Source organism: Streptopelia decaocto, assembly GCF_964273445.1.
Source record: "Streptopelia decaocto genome assembly, chromosome: 2".
In the NCBI taxonomy this organism is placed as follows: domain Eukaryota; kingdom Metazoa; phylum Chordata; class Aves; order Columbiformes; family Columbidae; genus Streptopelia; species Streptopelia decaocto.
Genome location: NC_138655.1, coordinates 106,088,763 through 106,109,097, shown reverse-complemented (window position 1 = coordinate 106,109,097; position 20,335 = coordinate 106,088,763). Strand labels below are relative to the sequence as shown.

The following is a 20,335-nucleotide window of genomic DNA, read 5'->3' as shown; positions in this document are numbered from 1 at the left end:
GGGATATTTAAAAAGAAATTCCAACAGAATAATTTTCACGCTCCACAGCACTGAATGAGTTCAGTGGTAACACAGCTTACATTGAACCAGCAATCATTCTTGTGGTGCTAACAATACATAATCCAGGACATTTGAGTTAATGTTAAACTTTATTTCAGTGAAAACACGAGCAGGCCCTTTCTAAAGCAAGAGTTTTATGAAGGTCTGAGCCAAATTAATTCAAAGTAACTGAACGAATATTGACATCAAGAGCCTTTACATCAAGCTCCTAGTCATAATGCTTCCAACAATGGAAGATGATAATAAAACACTTCTAAAAATTATGAGTTGTCCTTGATATTTCAGAGGCTGCTGGAATTTTCAGAATGAGAAACCTATGACAAACGTTTCTTTCTGCTCTGATGTGCTTCATTGTCAATGAAACTGAAGTCAGGCTGCTGTATGTCACCATGTCTCCTCACTGTATTAGATGAAGAATTGTTAACTTATGAGAGAAAAGGTGTTAATAGCCATAATACTAATTCAATTTTTATGTGCTGAAGTTTTTGGCCAGTGTAAATACGTGAAATTGAATCAAAGTAAACAGAGCTTCGCCCACTTACATATGCAAGTCTTTGGTACAATCAGAAATAAACAAGACAAAAAAGCCAACCCATTCTCCGAAGTTGTAATATGGAACTGTTCAACTAATATGGATGTCCAATAGCTCTATCCCATATATTAACATGTTTAGGGCAGAGAAAACAAATTAAAGTAAATTCAGAAAATCTTCAAATCATTCTTCTCATTTATCATGTTCAGATAACATAAATATAATTAACACCATACACAGCTCCTTTGGCTCATCCCAACAAGATGCAGTTCATACCAAATCCAGCAAAGTACCTGATCACTTACTTTTGATATGTCAAGCATAACAATAATCCTAGTGAAATCAGAAAGCTTAACCATTTATTTGGTATCACTGAGAACTATTTTCTTCTTACTCAAACTCTTAGTTTTGCCAACTATGTACATAAAGTGAGGAGCACAGATCTTCATTAACTCTTGAAAAACTCTGGTCTTTGCCTAGGAAAAAAGAATCCCCACAATCCCAAACTCAAACAAAACACAAGCGCATGCAACTCACGCAGCCATTTTGAACAACAGAACACCAAAATACATTAAAGAAACTTAGAAGTATTGATGCTACAGAAGGCAGCTAACAAAACCAGAAAGGATCACAGAGAAAGCTGTCTTTGACACCTTTGAAATGAGTCCATCAATCATTTTAGAACTTCTATGGTATGTCCTGTGGCAAGCTATCTAACCAATCACACATTATAGAAAAATTCACCATGCTGTTTTCAAAATGTAAATCCACATAGTATTTTTACTGTAATCTTTATGTCCTGCTATAATCTAACAAAACAGCCTACCTGTACAAAAAAAGCAGAGAGGGTGGAGCAGAAAAATTAACTATTTTCTGACTTAAATTAAAGTCCAATTTTAATACTTGATATGGGTGAGCACAAGACAGTATGCAAACCATCTAGATGAGAAAACCAGCAAGTCAAAATCCATGTTCTCAAACTATTAATGTCCTTTCAGGCACTGAAGACAGTGAAGGATGCACACTCCATCAGCCAAGGAACCAATCAATACTAGTATAGTCTCAATTTATTACAGGGGAGTTAAACTGTTTACTGGATGAGTTACTCAATATTATTACAATCATGCCAATAAAGTAATCAAAACTTTTAATATTCAAAGGCTGGAAACACATAACTAGATTTAGGGAAATTAAAAAGAGGAGATCCACTTTTAAAAAGCAATCACCATCTGAAATAAACACTGGACCAAGATTACTGGTGAGGTGTTTGTGCCAGTGTGGGCATTTAAAAACAATTAAAAAAAAATGAAACAACAAAAATAATAAATGTTTCTCAGCCCTAAAGCAACCCTAGAATGAGAAGAGAAGGAAGACTGTAAAAAGAATGTTTGGATCCAAAGGACACTGCAGCCAGTGAGAAGACTCTGACATGAGCAATCCCAGATAACATCCATCTTTTACAAGACTTTACATCTTCACTACTAGTAACGGATTCATGCTAAGCTCTAGCTATGAAAATAATACCTTTGCCTTGAAGTGACTCCCAGAGAAACAATCTTTTTAAACACTTACCACTGTGTAGCCTTAGGCAGTGAAAATCCAAGTGTTCCTTTTATGGGATTAAGAATCTGCTCTTTCCTGTCATGGTTTTACTTATGCTAACCTCATGCATTCACCCCTGCTCCCTGGGTTCATTCCCAGGACCATTTCTCTTGTTGAGTCAGTAACAAAACGAGCTATTAATCATATTGTTTTTCAATTGCCTTATGCTACCCCTTTTGCTTGGGGTGCTCTAAAGCATCCTCCTGAAAATATTTTCCACAGCTGCTTCTTTCAACTGTTCTCTGGGAAACATCATGGTAACAGGATATATAGTATGATGACATCAAAGGCTTCTACATAGCAAAACTTGCAACAACAGAATTCCCCCAAGGGGATTTGCATCCCAGCTCAATAGAAAAAAAGCACTGGAATAACCTCCTTTTCTTTTTTTTCCTTGTGCTGTAGTCATCTGTTATGCCTTTCACTAGTACTTCAAGTAATTCTCTATTGTTCTGTTACACTGAACTTCGGCTCAGTGGGGTTTAGCTTTTCAAAACATTACAGAGGGAGATCTTAATTACTTTTTTTTTTCATTTTTCAAAGAAAATCTCAAATCCATCAAACAAACAAAAATTCCTTTTAGATCTGTCCTGGTTTTGTTAAAAAACAAGTTTCTCTTTTAGTGAATTTGCCTGTCAGCTAAAGCCTTCATATTAGCTGCATTTTCCTGGAGAACCAGACACATGTTTTGGTAAACATAGCAATGGAATGTGAAGTTATTGATAAGCATGGATGGACATCTCGCGAGAGGGGCAGCGAGAAACAGGTGACCAAGAAACTGACCAACTGTGTATAACATTCCATTCATGTGAATACTTCATATAAAAGTGAGAGATCACAAGGATCTCGTCCCTTTTTTTCCCTTTTGCTTATGGCCGACATTAGGAGAGGGCCTTGCGAGTCGTCCCTGCGAACTGAGGCCTAGTGAGAGACTGAATCCAGCTCCGCTTGGCTGCAGAGTTCAGTCCAGGACTCTGGGTGCCGGCTCTGCAGTTGCTGAGACTTTCAAGATTGGTTTTGCATATTTTGTATTATTTTCTCTATTCTTATTAGGAGCATTAGTAAAACATTTTTAATTTTTCCAACTCTCTTCTCTCTGTCCTTCTTTTCCTCCTGATTGCCTGTCCTTAGTGGGAAGGGGGAAGAGGGAGGGGCAAGCGGGGGAAGTGGGGGGAAGAGGAGGTTAACAATACATCTGCCAGGGTTTTATTCTCACCCCACAATCAAAACCTCCAACAAGATCTCAGAATTTCCTGTTGCTGGATATGCAGAGAATTAAAATCAACAACAACAACAAAATGCAGCCTAGTATGTCTCAAAAATTAGCTGAAGACCTCATTCTATCACAGCTATTACTATGGTGAGGGAACTTGAATTGTGCAAAAGGCCTAGGAAGTCGGCTCTGTTCTCTCAGATTTGCCAATAGCTATCTAAAAATTCACAAAGCTCAATGACATGTACTTTTCAAAATGTCCACACTCTCCAGCTACCTCTCAAGAGCCCTGATTCTGAACCAGAAAGGCACTAACTATATAGCAGAATTCTCCCATTTGTGACACGTATATCTCTAGGGTTTAAAGCTTAGTTTTATGAAGATAAATGTAAACCTCCAGGTCATCACTGAAAAACTGGTAGAGATCAAATTATGCATGGACAAAGGGTGCTCTAGAAAAATGCTTGGCCCAAAATCCCTGCTAGTGCAACCTACTGCATGTTCTAAGATCCAGACAGTACTTAGTTTCCAAGCTTAAAGCATAGCGTTAGAAAGCCCTAATCAGGATCAGAGTTTCTTCTTCCTGAAGTATATTGTAGGTCCTCTATTCTCAAGAACACTTAACTTCTCCCATACTCCTGTAGTTGAAGGACTAATATTAACTCAGTGCATGCAGTCAAACAACAGGCACACCGCTGTAAAAAAAACTATTTTTAAAATCTAAATCGAGTCGCAAAGAACAGAAATTTAAAGTTGCTAAATACAAACTAGAAATTATATTCCCGTTTTGATTCAAATGTTGAAAAACGAACTTCATTGTTGACTTATTGGAGTCTAATATTACTCAGGGGAGAACAGAGTAGTTTAGCTGAGGCCGGCAGTAAGAGTTACTGCTAGTCTGGATGCCTGCTGGAAAGTGCAATAAAGCATACAAGTCCATGCGACATCCCAATCACCATTTTTATGAACATTTTCCTATTTATTAATAGCACCTGCTCTAAATTCACTCAAGTTTTATGCCAGCTGCCAATTCTGGGTCTAGCACAAATCTGAGATATATTACAAGTAAGTTCAGGTAGAAATGAAAATAAAAGGTGAGGGAAAAGTGCAGCATATGCCAACAAGGCAAGTTCATTGCTGACAGGTAAGAGAGAACTGAATGGCTGTACATACCAATAATTCCAGAAGTGTGGGTGAGTTCAACCACCAAAGACAATGGAGGAAAAGAGTATCAATCATGGAGAAGAAAAAACGGCACCAAGTCACGTTATTTCCCTCCTGTTATTAAACTACAATATCCTTTTCTCTGCTCTGAGACATTCAAACTGTTCCAACTAATCTGCCACCTGAGTATATTTACCCAAGCTTTGCAGTGCTGCTTGTATTTATATCTTATTTGCCTTTACACCCAGCTCTTGGATCTCAACAGAAGACATTTAAAGTATCAATCACTAATTATATTGGAAAGCATATGGAATATAAAATGCACAGGAGCATGTGGCATTCAAAGACAGATGACTGAAATTCATGATACAAATTAGCACATTTCCTTACTTGATTACTCAGGAAGAGGAGATATTTTGTAATTTGCAGGCACCTTCAGGTGCCAACAATCCATTCATTAGTGGCATTTTCACCAAACAGTAGGCTGGCTTTGACAGGGAAGTTGTCTCACATTCAAGATACTATTTCAAATCCAATAGGCACTTTGATTGTTGTAAAATAGGTATTGATAGAGATGGAAACTTGAAAAAACTCAATTTATGGATAAGCAATTGCAACAGATGTAGTGTAAAAAAATACTGTTGACCTGAAGAAAATCTAACACAGTTTAGATTTATTACACTGCTGCTGTAGAAGTATGCTTCCTGCTATCTCAGTATATAGATCCCCTCAAAATATAGAGCTGAAATCTTTAGGGTAAGCAACATTCCTTTTTCTGGACTCCCTCTACGTTCATAATCTACAAAGTGTCATAAAAAGCCTATATACTATGCATATAGAAAAGTGGCTGGTAGTGCAACATGATAAGGAGACATAGGTAGGCCCCAGATTCCTTAACTGAAAAGAATGGTCCACGAAACAGACTTTTTAGGGAAGCATTCCTAAAGGGCAGACATTTTTGCAGCTCAGTCTCATAGATGTCTCCTTCGCATCTGCTTGTCAAACATTAAATATACATTCCACAAGTCAGGAATCAGTCAGCCCGCTCCAAAAGGATGTTGGTAGTTTATTCTTGTACATCAGCCAGGGACATTTTGTAGTATAAATGGCTGATATTTAAAGTAGTTCAACATCTTCTGTTTGATTAAAAGCTCTTATGGAAAGCCTTTATTTGCAGAAAAAGATCACAGTCCTTTTAAGGAACGCACAGTGGCTCATGTATCACAACCACTCTAAAAATTGAAAAATACCCATGGACGCGTTTTATTACCATAAAAAGCACAAGTGTTATAGTCTTCCTCTTCAGCCAAGCAGAACTGCATTAACCAATATTTTTAACTCTGGAACTGCATTTATCAGTAAACCCATGGATATAAGAACACCTAGCCAGAGGTTAAATGGAACCTAAGGAAAAAACACTAATGTTATACACCTTTCTCCACTAGCAAATCCAAAGATGCTATTTAACAACAAACCTTCCATTCCCAGAAATACAGCACTGATGGGAACCTCATCAGACTGCTGTAGAATGTTGCCATTTTACTCTGATTCTTGAAATAATCTTATTTTTCAGAGCATAACTTCTTGCCTTTTTTAGCTGTCATTGTCAACATTTAAGAATGGGAAGTACTCTACAATGCACAGCCATCAAGTAAGGGCCTGAAGACAATTCTGGATCATTTGAGTAATATAGCTTGTAGGAGCAATGTTTTCAGAAACAATAAAAAATTTTCAGATCCTGAATTTGAGACAATTTTACAGAGGTGATTTCTTAGCACTGCAATAATTCTTCCCTTTCCCTGATTCTTCACTAGGGAGACATCAAAAAAACAGAAGCACTTGCGATCACTACACATTGCTGAAATTCTTGGCATAAATAACTCATTGAATTTCCAATTAAAGAGATTTTAATGACCTGAATCAAAATCTCAGGAAAATTTACTCTCCAGAAAGCCTATTCTGTTTTCAGCCACTAAAACCTGTGCTTCTGTACTCATCAAATTTCATGTAGAGACAGTTTCAGATCTTCAACTCAGAGTCATTTCTGTTTAAAATCTATTTACATTTGAAACCACTTGCAAAGTAGCCCTAGAGACTAATGTAAATTGGACTTTTTCCCTACCAATTTTTGAGTTAAACAGGATTCTAACCATCAGCTAGAAACATCGTTAAAATACAAGCAGGAATTTAGGATATGTGACAGGGCTATTAAGGCCTCACAGGATCCATTCTTCCCTATAGGAACCTCCTGGACACAAGAATATGTATCTCTGAGAAAAGCAGGGCCCTGCCTCTTCCACATAATTTCCACAATTACGATAAGGACTGCAAGGGAAGCCATACGAGTTCCACTGGTAAAAATGGCTGCATTAACAGCTACAGTCAAAGCACTTTTGACAGGTTTGACGGATGTTCCCAACCTCATGCTCACTCATAGTCTATTCCCAACCCTCTGCATCCACCTCACCTTCCCATATTCAGTCTCCTTATATGAGCTTCAATTACTGTGAGATGTTTTTCATCTACCTCTTTTGCTTTACTGACCTAATTCTCTCAAATTTCTCTTGCTTTTTGTTTCGTCTGCTCCCTACTATAGCCAGCCAAATAACTCCACTGGGGAACTATCAGTGTTTTCTGTCACATTATTCTTTATTCTGCTTCTGCAAATTATCCCTTCTCCATCATTTAATCCATCCTGCCTTTAGGATAGGACTAATACTCTATGGCTGTATACATAGGACCTAACACAAAGGGAACATGTTCTAGATTGGTTTACTACAGTAATTAATACAATAGACTGAAATGGTAGTCTTTAGCTTCTACTACCTCACTATTGTCACTTATCTAGCTTATATGTTAGAGTGGTAAAAGTTGTCCCCTGGAAGTAAAGAAATAATATTTCAGTGTCCTTCATAAAGCACAAGTAAGGAAATTCCTGCAAACTTGTATATATTGAAATAGTTCTTTTCAAAGTATGTCAGTAAAAATAGATTTCATACAAGTCTGTAATAAGACAAAGGTTAATTAGCTGCAACCACTTTTTCTTGAGGTCAAGAGGAGTTACACCTGGGATGATTTTAGCCTAGAATAGCCGCACTTCCATGTGATTTTTTTTTTTTTTTTTTTAAACTCGGGACATATCACATCACACCTTCATTATCACTTGATGCTAAAGTGACAGGGGCTAATGAGAAAGGTTATTTTGATAGGACACAACCTACTTGAAAACAACACTTATGTCTCAGCATTCTGTATTCAGTATAACACCAAAGACAGCTGTAACTTAGAGAAGTCAGTCAAATGTTGGTTTGTTTTGGTTTTTTTTACTCTACACTTTTCTCTCCCTTTCCCCCCCCGCCCCAGTTTGTGTAGCTGGTAATAATCTGTGCATCAACAGCCCCGTTGTTTCCTTCTCATCACTCCTTTAGGAAATCTCAGGTATACACAGCTGGTAATCAAGCACTGATTCTAAGGATGTTTCATTCTTTCAGAACTTCTTTCAGTTCACATACCAAAAACCCCAGGTTCTCCTAGTCCTGCAACTGTCTCTTTGCTCAGACTTCTTCAGAGTCAGGATCCAGGAGGCACAAGATTACTGATACCTACAGTATTCCACCAGGACTGTCAGTCCGCTGTTGCCAAAACCTTGTCCTGGATTCACTGAGTTTTACTGAAGCTGCTGTGTTTTGAAGCAAAACATTTCAGATTCACTATGCCATCCTCTTCCTCTGTCATTTTACTTAGATAGAAAATACCCACCTATTTCTGGAACTAATGGACTAGCAAAAGTCTTATTAGCTTAAATAGGACTTCTGCTTCTATCTCTCACAGACTCTGAAGAACTATCCACAGCACTAGTAATTTCTTTCAACACAGTTATGCTCAGAGGAGAGGAACTCATTGAGGCTAGTCTCAAGCAAGACAGTCTGTGGTCTACTTGATTTTATTCAGCTTCTTATCCCAACCCTTCACTGAAGCACTACAGTTAAGGGCCCATTTGTGTTACGGCAAGAAGCATTCCACGCCCCAAGCACCACACTGCACAGGTTTGATTGCAAGAGGAAGATGTAAAATTCCAAAGGACAGACAAAAATTGTGGTTACCAGAACACAGCATAAAAGCAATACATGCAAGGTACCACAAGATGCAAAATAGTGCCATTCAGTAACTGTGCATGTCTGGTTTGCTGTTTCTTTTTTAATCTCAAACCTCAAAACACAGGAAAGGTGAGAGAAAGAAATAATATGAAAATACTTACCCTTCTTCCCTTCACTATTTAATACAGAATATATCTTTGAGTGTACCTTTAAAAACGAAATATGTGGAATCACACCTGGAAAAAACACTTGACAGCCCTTCCACTGAGCGTGTCTTGCTGCCATTTCTTGCTGATACTGCAGGTGAGAGAGAGCCTGTTTGGGTACAGTATGTGTTGAGATGCTTTCAATCATCCTGTGTAAGTCTCTCCCTTCTTTTCTCACTCCTCTGCCTATATAGGCATCTAATTTAGGTCTACTGGTATTAAGTGATATGAACACATTCTTCCGGCTTCATCCCTTACTCTAATTCCTTTTAACCATACAGCTACCCCCTGCCAGTCCTCATGCCTATAGTGAAATCAAATAGCGCTATCTGCCCCAGTCAGCTAAGAGGAATCTCTCTGCAAGGTTCCCAGCCTAGTAACAAGTTAGAGACAGTTCCTGGGGTTTTTCAGAAAGGTTCTGAAGGACTACATTTCTGCACTGGAGGAATTAAAAGCTCCAAGCTTGTAAAGATTTATATATCTATCTCCACAAAATGTAAGTAAATCTGCAGCTATCATACCAGCAATGATTATGAGCACTGTGCATATTAAACAAAGGGGCAGTGAACTCTGATTTGCATATTTCTGATGCAAATTCCCACCACTTTCACAACATAATATCTACATGGTTCATTATATTTTGATTAAAAGTAACACATTTCACTGATGACCTTTAAAGGAATGCTTGCTTCCAGACTCTTAAATGCACCATTGATCTACTATACTTTGTCAGCAAAACAATGATCATTCCTAAGATGCCTCTGAAAAGCTACAGTCTTACACAGATCAGTCCATAAAGTTCCCACTGACATAAGCAATGCAGAGATGCAGAATTTGCATAATCAGCTCATTTGCAGCATTCAGCAACAAGGGACATATTCTGCCGATTCACGCCCTCACCAGAAGGTTCCTCTAGTTAAAAGGAAATTGCTACATTGCAATTCAACAGACATGAAATACCTTAACTGAGTAGCAGCTAGGTAAATAAGCAAATGAAAATGTATGTAAGTTATTATTACCTTTGCTCCACAGGCAATGAAAATGACCTTTGTTGAAAGGCTGGTTCAGAATCAGAAGGCAAAACTTCAGGTTTCCTGTAAGATAAATGTTGATTCTTATTAGCAAGAATATTGATTTTTTTCCCCCTTTATTTTCTTTGTTTGGCTTTTGCCATAATAATTTTAGTCCAACCACCTCAGAGCAACTCCACTAATTTCCTTGCTTCTTAGATTTCATCATTTTCTGATAGAAAAGCTGCCAGAACATCACTAGATGCCCTTTACTTGGTAGGGCTTTGCTAAACTTTTAATTTATAAGTGACTTTTACCCACTGAAGGTTATACTCAACAGGACCCCACAACTATATAGATGTCTCGTTTAATCTCCTACTTGCTGCTTCTGCCTAGATGCAGCATTTACTGATATTAGCTTCAGCCCAGCCTCTATTAACAGGGAAGGCTGTATGAAGCTGTCTGTAACCTAGGTCCAATATTTTAGTCTCCTGGTGGATGCAGAACTCTTGCTGCCATTAGTTACTTCTGTGCCTACGTTTTTGTATCATGACAAGCTCTACCTGTGGTAGAGCCACAGCAGTAGATGCTTTACAAAGACATACCCAAGGAGCTTAAAATCAAAGCTACTAAAAAGCAAAAGCAAACTTTAGCCTCTGTTATCTAGGTGGCATTGCAGACTAAAAATCTTTGTGAATTTACAAGCAACCTGAACTGATCCAACAGTCTGAATGGGCTCCTAAAGCCTCCTGCCCTAGCAATATGTCCATTGTGAAGGTCGATAATAAACCTACAAATATAAAAGCCTTAAAATAAAAGGATTTATGATATGACACACTTTGGTTTCAAAGAGTAAATACGTAAATCTTATAGTGCATTATTCACATTATTTCACTTCCATAGGAACACAAGTTTCCTTTGGAGCCTGAGATCCTTAGGTAATCAGATTAATGAAGTATTATTTGGTCATGAGAAGCCACTGTAACCAAAAAAAGGAAATCTCTTTCACTACAAAGTCTTTTGGGTTTTTGAGCAGATCCAGTATAGCAGGAGGCAGAAGGCTACAGGTGAAGCTGTAGCTTAAGCCGTATGGCATTACCAGGCAAAATACAGGTGGTGAAGCCTCTGAAAGGAGTAGGAGTAGGGAGGGGATAATCTTCAAATTAACAAATTAAATGCATGGTTAGGAGCATGAAGTGAGGGTTAGGAATTGGGACACCACTATTCTGCATCTCACCTTTCAAGTGATTTAGGGTTTCTCTATGCCTCAGTTCCCCAAAACAGAAACAACAGTATTGTCCTCTTTTGTAAGCATCAAGAGAAACACTACTTAAGATCGACATAATTCTTACTCCTGTAAAAATTCTACATGTTTATCACCACTGCCTTCTGGGTGGTGCTTTCAAATACCTTCCATTGTGTTTTCCACTTGCATCTTTGCTGACACAGTCCACACTTCTATTTAACTGATGTATATATAGAGGAATAAATTTACTTAGAAAAGAATGGAGAGGTCAGAGGATCAAGTAAACAAAGCAGAGTGAGAAAAGCCTTTTTCTTCGCTTAGTCTGAACAGTTTAGCATTGTCCTTGAACTTTAAGAGAAAGGTAGAAAACAATACATTCAAACTAAGTGCCAATTTCCAGCTGCCTCGCAAAACTGGACCTCAGCAGCAGATCTCCTAATGATGGTTAAGTGAGAAAGGCTGCCAACTCCTTATATTAAACACAGTCACCTAGTGGTGCCCTCCACTGAAGAGAGCCAGCAAGCATCACAGGTTCTTTTACTGATACAATAATACAAATAGACACGGGCGCTGTAAACATATTCCTGCTGGTGAATCACAAAAGGCATTTCTGGGTCTGTTTTAAACTCTAAAGCCACATCAGCATATAAAAATGCAGTAGATTTTTAGCTTTTTTTTTTTTTTTTTTTTTTGCACATCAGGATGATTCTTGCTATACATTAAGATCTGGTTTCGAAGCCAAGGTTTGGCTGGAGGTGTCCACACCAAGATTTCAGAGGCCGATTTTCAGACATGACACCTTCCAAGAGCTGCTGGCTCTTGTTCAGTTGTTGCAAAGAAGCAGAGCTAGACGCCTTCCCTGTACACACAATTAGGAGGGGTTTTTTGTGTTTTGCTTGTTTGTGTGCAATTTTTTAATTGTTTTGTTTGTGGGGGTTTTGGCGTTTTCTTTAAGCACAGTTATGGGTTGAAAAAACGGAGAAATGGAAATTACTGTTTCTCCTGCTTTTAGAATAGTGAATGTTCCAGTCATTTCAGACCACTGCAATTAATGCATGAGAAAATGCTATGATTAATGCTACGAAAATGAGCCCAAATGTCAATATTTAATGGTGCTCAGTGAGTTAATATAAAACTGCACAAAGGGCTGAATCCTGGGCAGATGTAAAACAGTAATAAAATTCGGCTGCAATAATTTACAACCATTGCCCTAAAAACTTTTAATAAATTGGGACTTCTGATGGCAAAGACTATGTCAACGGACAGAATATGCAACATCCATCACTCTGAGAAAAACTGATGAGAGCTCCCTGTGCCACTGCTCTGAGCACTCTACTGGCTATTCATTTGAAAACAAATCTACTTCAAGGCCATTTATCGTTAAAAGCCCTTAACAAATTAGGAAGCATCTATCTCCTGGACTGTCTCCCCATCCATTTTTCACAAAGATAATTAGCACCCTGACCCAACCATTAACAAAATTGTGCTCTGTTTGGACTAATGGGAAATGGAATTCTGTAAGCAAGAATTCAGCTGCGAAAATAACTTGTCCTCAGATATGGATATTTCCACTGAAGAAGCTTTTGTTGGCCTTTTGTTGGAGGCAGAACAAGTTTGTCTCTTGCATAGTTTCTTCCATTTTTAGTATAATTTTCTCTTTCATTATGTACTTTTCTTGCAGCTTTTGCAGACTGAGCAAATTCAGCCATCTGCAGCACAAGCAGAAAATAACAAATTCCTCTATACAAAACCTCCATCTTATTCTTGATGTTTACACCAACACAGAGAATGAATGGAGCCAAGTCCCACAATGCAAGTCCTCTTGTAGAGGAATGAGCTGCACAGTAAGGCCTAATTTCTACAGGACAGGAGGACAGAAGGATGACTACAGGAAATTTTTACTTGCATTTAGGGAAACAAATTTGTTCAAGTCCAGTCTTACCTGCTGGTTTTCCTATTTGCTGCTTATAAACCTTATATCTGTAAACTCTGCCTGTGGCACTGCATGTATTAACAGATGCACGCCTACACCAACAGCCAGTTATATGCAAAAATACACTAAAAATACCCAAAAACTTTTAGCAGACGAGGAAAATTCCTAATCTTTGAATAAAGCTGGATCATTTCAATCCTGCTGGGAAAACAGAACTGTTTCCTTGCTTTCCTAGGTTGCAAATCAATCAGCAATCCCTACAAGTCCCCCTGGGACCATCAGGAAATAACCTTGTCCTTTCCGAAAACTTTTTCCCTTCTCTGCTTTCCAACTTTTATTTAGCCACACTTCTTTTATGAAGCTTTTCTCATGATTGCTTAGAAAGGACTTCTGAACATCTCTGACAGCCTATGCATTCTCTTTTTACCCCATTTTAACTCAGAAGAATTTTAATATATTTTGGAGCACACACTGGCTAAAAGCCTTCTTGGCTTCTACCTGTCATATTACACCCATCTAGCTATTCTATAAATATTTATAATATCATTATGCATTTTTTATTGATTTCTCCTTGCCACATGCCAGTCTTCAGGCTGTATGTCTGTCACAAAGCATATTCAAAAGGCATATATAATTTTAAATACAACCTTTACTCTGGTAGACAATAAAGTAATATAAGCCTTTGTTTCCCTTCAGTGTTAGAATAATATGGCTAGAAGTTATTCCACATACTGTGGAAAAGACCCTGGCTATTGGATTTTCCAAGGGGAAAAAATCTTTCATTACTTTCAAACAAGATCAGTGCTATTCCCAGCCTTTGTGAAACAACATAAGAGGTAACACGCAATGGGGGGATATGCTGTGCTAAGATATTGGCGTGCCTCAAGGTGTTAACAAAGTGTGACTCCAAAGTTAGAGCTTCAGCCACAAAAAGGTGCTTCTGCTAAGCAAAATTATTCATGCTTTACTGCTTCCCTGAATGGGAGCCACTCCTTTCCTGTCCAATAATCTATTACGGGTCTTCCACAAAGGGGTAAGTTTAGCACAGGTAGTATGAGGGCAGAGGGATTTTGCCATTAGTAAAATATTAAATTAATCTAGAAAGTTGAGAGCTGAAGGCAGTTACAAGTTTCTAGCAAACTTCTGAACTAGTAGAAATGCATCTAGATATCCAAGATACTAACCAAGATCCCTTGAAAAGATACTCCAGAGATTTGGGTTACACATATTCCTGATCACATAGGTGGGAATTCAAATAAACGAGGAGCTTCTGAGAGGGTAAAACTCTGCATGAACCCACTGAAAATTTCCTCCTGCTCATGTTGCTGCTCTCATATCAGTTTACTTTCCAGGATTAAAAAAAAAAATAAAATAAATTAAAAATTACTAGGTTTCCAGTCCCATCACTCAGGAAGTTCCTGTCTCACAGATTCATTTTTTAAATGAACAGTCACTGCCTACCTAAATGTCAGAATATGTGGGAAGGGACAAGGCATTTTTTTCACAATTCTGAAACAGTGATGCTGATAAAAGACAGAGGAGCAACAGGCTGAGGCAGCCCTTCATATGGCAGTTGAAGTTTCTTCTGTTGAAGAAGAATTAGCACTGAAACTGTGATTCTAATAATGCCATTTAGGTTATATTTAGTGGGAGTCTATCATAACATAAAGAAAGCAGTACATGAAACCAGCAAATATAACAAAATAATATTTATGCAGAACTTCATGAAGATAGGTAAGGCTATTGCTACAGATCACCAAAGCAAAATCACTGAAGCGACTTGCTATGCTGTTGGCTTGGCATTCAGTTTTGGTGTTGTTTTTTTGTTTGTTGGTTTTGTTTTGGTTTGTTTGTTTTTAATTAATACATTAATCTCTCCTATTTAATTGAAATATAACCTAACAAAAAATCAGAAAATATCAGATTTTACTTCAAAATTTTTCTTAATAGCCTGTGTAAATTGAAAAAAAATTGGCTCAAATCTAGTCCTAAGCATTACTAAGTCAAACAAAAGCTGGAATGCGAAATTCTGCTATTGGTGAAGCAGATGTCACTAACACAGGAAAATTAACAAGTGATCTTATAAAGGTATGAATTATGACATCAGTAAAAAACCCCAACATCATTGTAATGAACTAGAATGGACAATTTTAAACAAACAGCTAAGGAAAGAAGTTTTTCATACTGATATCCCTTAAAATAGGAACATAGCTATTTAAAGAAAAATGCTCTATTAAAGTTGCCCTTATTCTTGTTTAAATGAAGGTTCAATGTAGAAAAATGCCACTGGTCACACTTGAAGTGTCCTGGTTTTACATCAATGAAACAGAAAAGATCATAAAATGGTGTCTTTTGCTGCCTTCAAAGACAGAAAATTATTGTAGCGTTGAATACAAAGAAAAGTATCATAACTGCTCACTACAAGCTCATAAAGTTTCTTAGTAAAACATCTTCCATTTTGCCGTATTAATTGTAGCACCACAATTAGCTGTTTCTTTGACATTCATCAGCATTTTTCCTGCAGTCGTAATGGGCAGTTTGTTCCACCTATCACTTGGAAAAAAAAATCCAAAACACTGAATAGAGTTTCCACTAAATGAATGACTATATATTGTTGTTTGATTTTTTTTTCAACCTTGTCTTCATGGAAAAGCAAACAGATGCTCGGCACATACACAGATGTTATCTAAACACAGAGAACGTGGGATTTTAAAACTAAAATAAAGGAGTCTGAGGGATCAGCATCAAATCTACATCATATTCTGCCAATTAAGCACCTGTGCTCAAGTGTTAACTCCAAAACTGATGCTCTGGGAAGAACTACTTGTTACTTTCTGCAGACATGCTTGCCAGCTTATTGAAATGGACCATTTCATTCAGGGCTTGTTTTAAGAGCCCCCATCCACTTCCCAAACATACTCAACTGGAACAGCCTCCCCATCAGAAATGAAGTAAATGTTTGATTAGGCAAAAACTAAGGAGAATGAGTCTATCAGGCTATGGACCATCTCCCATTTCCTGAAAGGGTTTCTTCATGTGTTTTTTTGTTCAGTTTTTGTTTTAGAGTCATTGGAACAACACCACCTGTAGTTTCCTACCTCATACTCAGATGCAGTTCCTAATAGAAAATTAACTTGCCAATGTATCAGTTATTCTTGAAAGTTGACTTCTGCCTCACAGGACAAGATTCTGGTTTTATTAATGAACATCTTTGGCAACTCAGTGACTATGAGCACTATCTATGCCTACATTAACAAATAGCATGGCACAAGAAAATGGAGTGTATAGAGAAAAACTGTTGATGCTGAATGTATGATATTCACACTGTGCTTGTTTTGGGAAGAAAAGGAGGGAGGGAGTTCAGGTTCAGTCTAGTCTGGTCCTGTAGACTAAACACCCATTAGCAGTAGGAGAGCATTGTGAGCACTCCTGGAGCACATCTTAAAGTTTCATCCAAAAGGCAATTGGCCTACAAATTCCAAAACCACTCTGCAGTGTAAAGCAAAGCACAATAAATAGGCAGGAGACTTGCTTCAAAAGCATATTATTGATGGAAAATAAAACACTAATGTAAATATACCAAAAGGCATATGGGTTTTGGCTTATATTTTTTTTTTTTATTTTAAGCAATGTCTTCACCAAACTGAGACAACTAATGCCACAAGATTAGCTTAATTTAAAGGAGCAAAAGATTTTTGTAATCTTATACTCATCAAAATTGGCTCTATCTTTAGGTTGTTATACTTAAGAGGCAACCTGACACTTGTATCTGCTCTGTAGGGAAGGTTTGGGGGTGCAATGTTAACCGAAAACTTTATCTTCACTATAAAAAGCACTTAACATCACACCCTAAGATAGTACTTTTATAAGGTTACTTTTCAGAACAAAATCTCAATTTGGACTGAAAAAATAATGCACTTTATATAAAACCACTCCTCATTCTGCTGCTCTCTTTTCTGAACTAAGTTTTCCTTCAGCACCAATTTCCTTCACCGGGAAACCCAGTGCTCTGCTGCCATAGTGGGGAATCTAAAAAGAATAATTTCGAACTTATGCAGTCCAAATCAACACTCTGAAATGTAAATGCTTCATGTTTAAAAAGTTTCACAACTCCTGCAGAACTGCTGCTTTGAAAATGAAAAAACTTCTTCCAAGTCAGTCAGTAAAATCCACTCTCTACATCTGTGCTCTTGCTAACAAGGTAGTTGTCAGCTTTAATTCAGAGAAACAGTTAAGCTTGGACTATTGTATTAATTATAGCCACCACTTATAAAACATTGTGTAGCTGCGTTTTACTACACTGAATCCCAAGTCTCCAAACAAGACATTTAATTTTCCTTATAAGAGTGACAACTCCAATAATAAACCAACACAAATTATGCAAAAGGATCATAGACCTTACAAACATGTTCTCAAAGTTCTTGAATGAATAAATCAAATATGCATACCCAGCTGCTTTTTGTGCAAATGCAGTGTTATCCCTGTCAATGCATTTTAGTGTTAATTTTTTCATGTAAGTTCTATTGATTTTTAAATATTTTACAGCTCTTAATTCTCCAGGCGAATTCCAGCAAGAGGGACAGAAAGAAAAGGGGATTTGTGCAAACAGCCATACTGAAAAGCTGCAATGTGGAACACTCTGGAGACACCTCTACAAGAATTTACATGCCTGAATTCAAAACAACTAATTTTTCACAATAAGTCACACACACGGCCATACACACGGGATAACTCACCTACATTATTGACAACTGCTGATCCTAGAAGGGTGCTAAGCCTTACAATGAGAACTTCTCAATTAATTCCGGTGCTCGTCTAGAGACTGTGAAGAATGCATCTCAATACGTGATGGGACACTTATTTTCATACAAACTCCTATAGTCTCTAGCTCCATTTTGGAGTGCTTGGGACTGCTGCTCTTTATATGTCAAACACCTCGGTCTGGTCAAGCAGAATAAGATCACACAGTTCCCAGCGGTGAATCCTCAGTTTTACATAACTTGTCCAGCATCACAAAGAAACTTCATGGCAGGATTCAACTTCCCATGGCAACATTCGACTGAACTGAATCATGAGAACTATTTAAATATAAATCATAGCAACCACACTTCTTACAATCATAGACATGGAAATGATGTTTGTGCCCCGTTACCAATTCTTGTTTCAAAATAGATTCATCTAAGTAAGCGGTCACTTCGGGGAGGTAGCAGGGTACATAAACCCTAATGGGCTCTTGGGGAGAAACAATGACCTATGCACTCTTTTCTATTACAAGGCCTTTGGCTTGGTTTACCTCACACCCTTGTTGCTCATCTCCAGAGATGTTGCTGGAGCACCCATCCATTATTCTGCACTTTGCGTAAACAGGACTCTCATTTCAACCTGAGCGCACCAAAGTTCAGGGTTATCTGGAAGCAGTATGTTTTTTTCTTTTTTTAGCTGAAATCTTATTACCTTATCGGTTATACTCTTCTGGTTTTCAAGACTAACGGTTGGACTCAAATTGCCCAGCAATCCTTAAAGGAAAGAGACTTCTGATATAGGCATAGACACATAAAGGTTAAGTCAGATATTCATCCTGTAGCATGGAAAAAAGAGCCAGCTGAGGCTTAAGAGATGAACAGGGAATAAGATAGCAGGAGTGACAACTTTCTGTAGAACAGGAAGTCAAGTCTCTAAGGTTGTAGAATCTGACATGACCTTTCATATTTTAGATAAAGTTTAAAAATGCATTAATTTCACTGCAACTACCTTTTAAAAAAAAAATATGTTGAATGCTTTGCTTTGTTATTCATGGGCAAGTCATCTTCTGAGACAGTACCCATTTTACACCTTCTTAGTTCAATACCAACTGGAAGCTCTTAAAAGATAAGAATTAGACATACAGGCTTGCTATAAAAATACTGATAGTATTATGGTAAATTTGACTTATCTGTTTAAAATTTCTAGGCACCAAGCATTAGGATTGGAGTTTCAATCTACATCAAAGTGAAAATGAAGAGAGAATCTATGAAATTACCATTTGATCTTCAGGCTGAAAAATAAACACAAATTACTGTAAAACATCAGCTTCTAATTTTAGGCTTTTTTTTTCCTCAAAAAGATAGAAACATTTATTAACTTTAGAGAAACTTTAGGAACACTGACCAACCTCTTCAGTACCTCCAAAACTACTATTACTATCCAAGTAAGTTCCAATGTTAAAAGAAAACCAAAGACAGTTGCTCACTTTCTAACTGATTAATAGTTAGGTCTAATTAATCTTCTCCTTGCATTTTAAAAAAAATGTGGCACCACATTGTCTGAATGCATCATACTAACAATATTCGCTATTTGGGATGTCTCTGTTTCTAGGGATACAAACAGGCACACAAACTTCCCAGCTGTCTTGAGAACTTTGGCTGTTATCATCAGCTCAATCTGCATGCTGTCTGAGTTAAGGTGACTTCAAGGGATCACAAAGCACAGGAGGCAGATGCTGTTATTCAGTAGTCTCTTTGGGAAAATTAGTATAAAGCACCAATGCCCATGGCAAACATTCAGTTCTGCAAACAGTATAATGCCATCTGATTTTACTTACTGATGGTGAACTGATTTCTTCGGGTATTTTCTATAGGTTTAACAAAATTTGATAGCTAATGATTTACATATTAGAGTGCTGACCAAAGAATAAGAGCCACATGAATGCATAAGTGCCTGACTGCTCAGCACTCAAATTCCCCGCTCTGCTTTCACCAAGAACTCCACTGACATCTCAGTTATTGGCATTAATATCTCCTACACACATAAGTGTGATTTCTATCCACATCTAGGCACATGTGGAGTTCAGGAGGCTGACATAACCTGATGCCTCCTTTGATCTCTTTGACCACTGCTATCCACCAACTAGACATTTCTCTACTGATCTCATCTGAAGGGCAAGTCTGAAGTACCTGTTCTCAGAGCATAACTAATAGATCTAGCTTCACAGTGTCAGCCATCTCCTTTTCAAAAACTGAGAAGGAGCTCTACCTTCTACCAGCACAGATTAATAGCTGGAGCATTCCCTCAGGAGGTCAATGACTTGCATTTGGGTCCCTTCTCTGTCAGAAGAATTCACATCCAAATCCTGCTTCAGTCAAGACCATGCTTTCCTCCCCAGACACTGCATTTCTCTCAAGGAAGCAGATCCTTCCCTCCCTGCTCCAAAAGTTAAATAAATTAATTGATTTATTTTCATAAAACAGTTAAACAGGAGGAATATATGGAAGCCTGACTCTGCAATCCACTGAT

General features: G+C 37.7%; 1 protein-coding gene across 3 annotated transcripts in view; it reads right to left on the bottom strand.

The window, feature by feature from the left end:
- The window catches only part of TPK1 (thiamin pyrophosphokinase 1), a 306,701-nt gene that overhangs the window by 239,385 nt on the left and 46,981 nt on the right, over positions 1-20,335 (bottom strand). For all 3 annotated transcript variants that reach the window (XM_082046404.1, XM_082046405.1, XM_082046403.1), the window contains exon 2: positions 9,894-9,968. In XM_082046404.1, the coding sequence (XP_081902530.1) occupies positions 9,894-9,968 (75 nt within the window). The remainder of the gene's footprint in view (positions 1-9,893; positions 9,969-20,335) is intronic.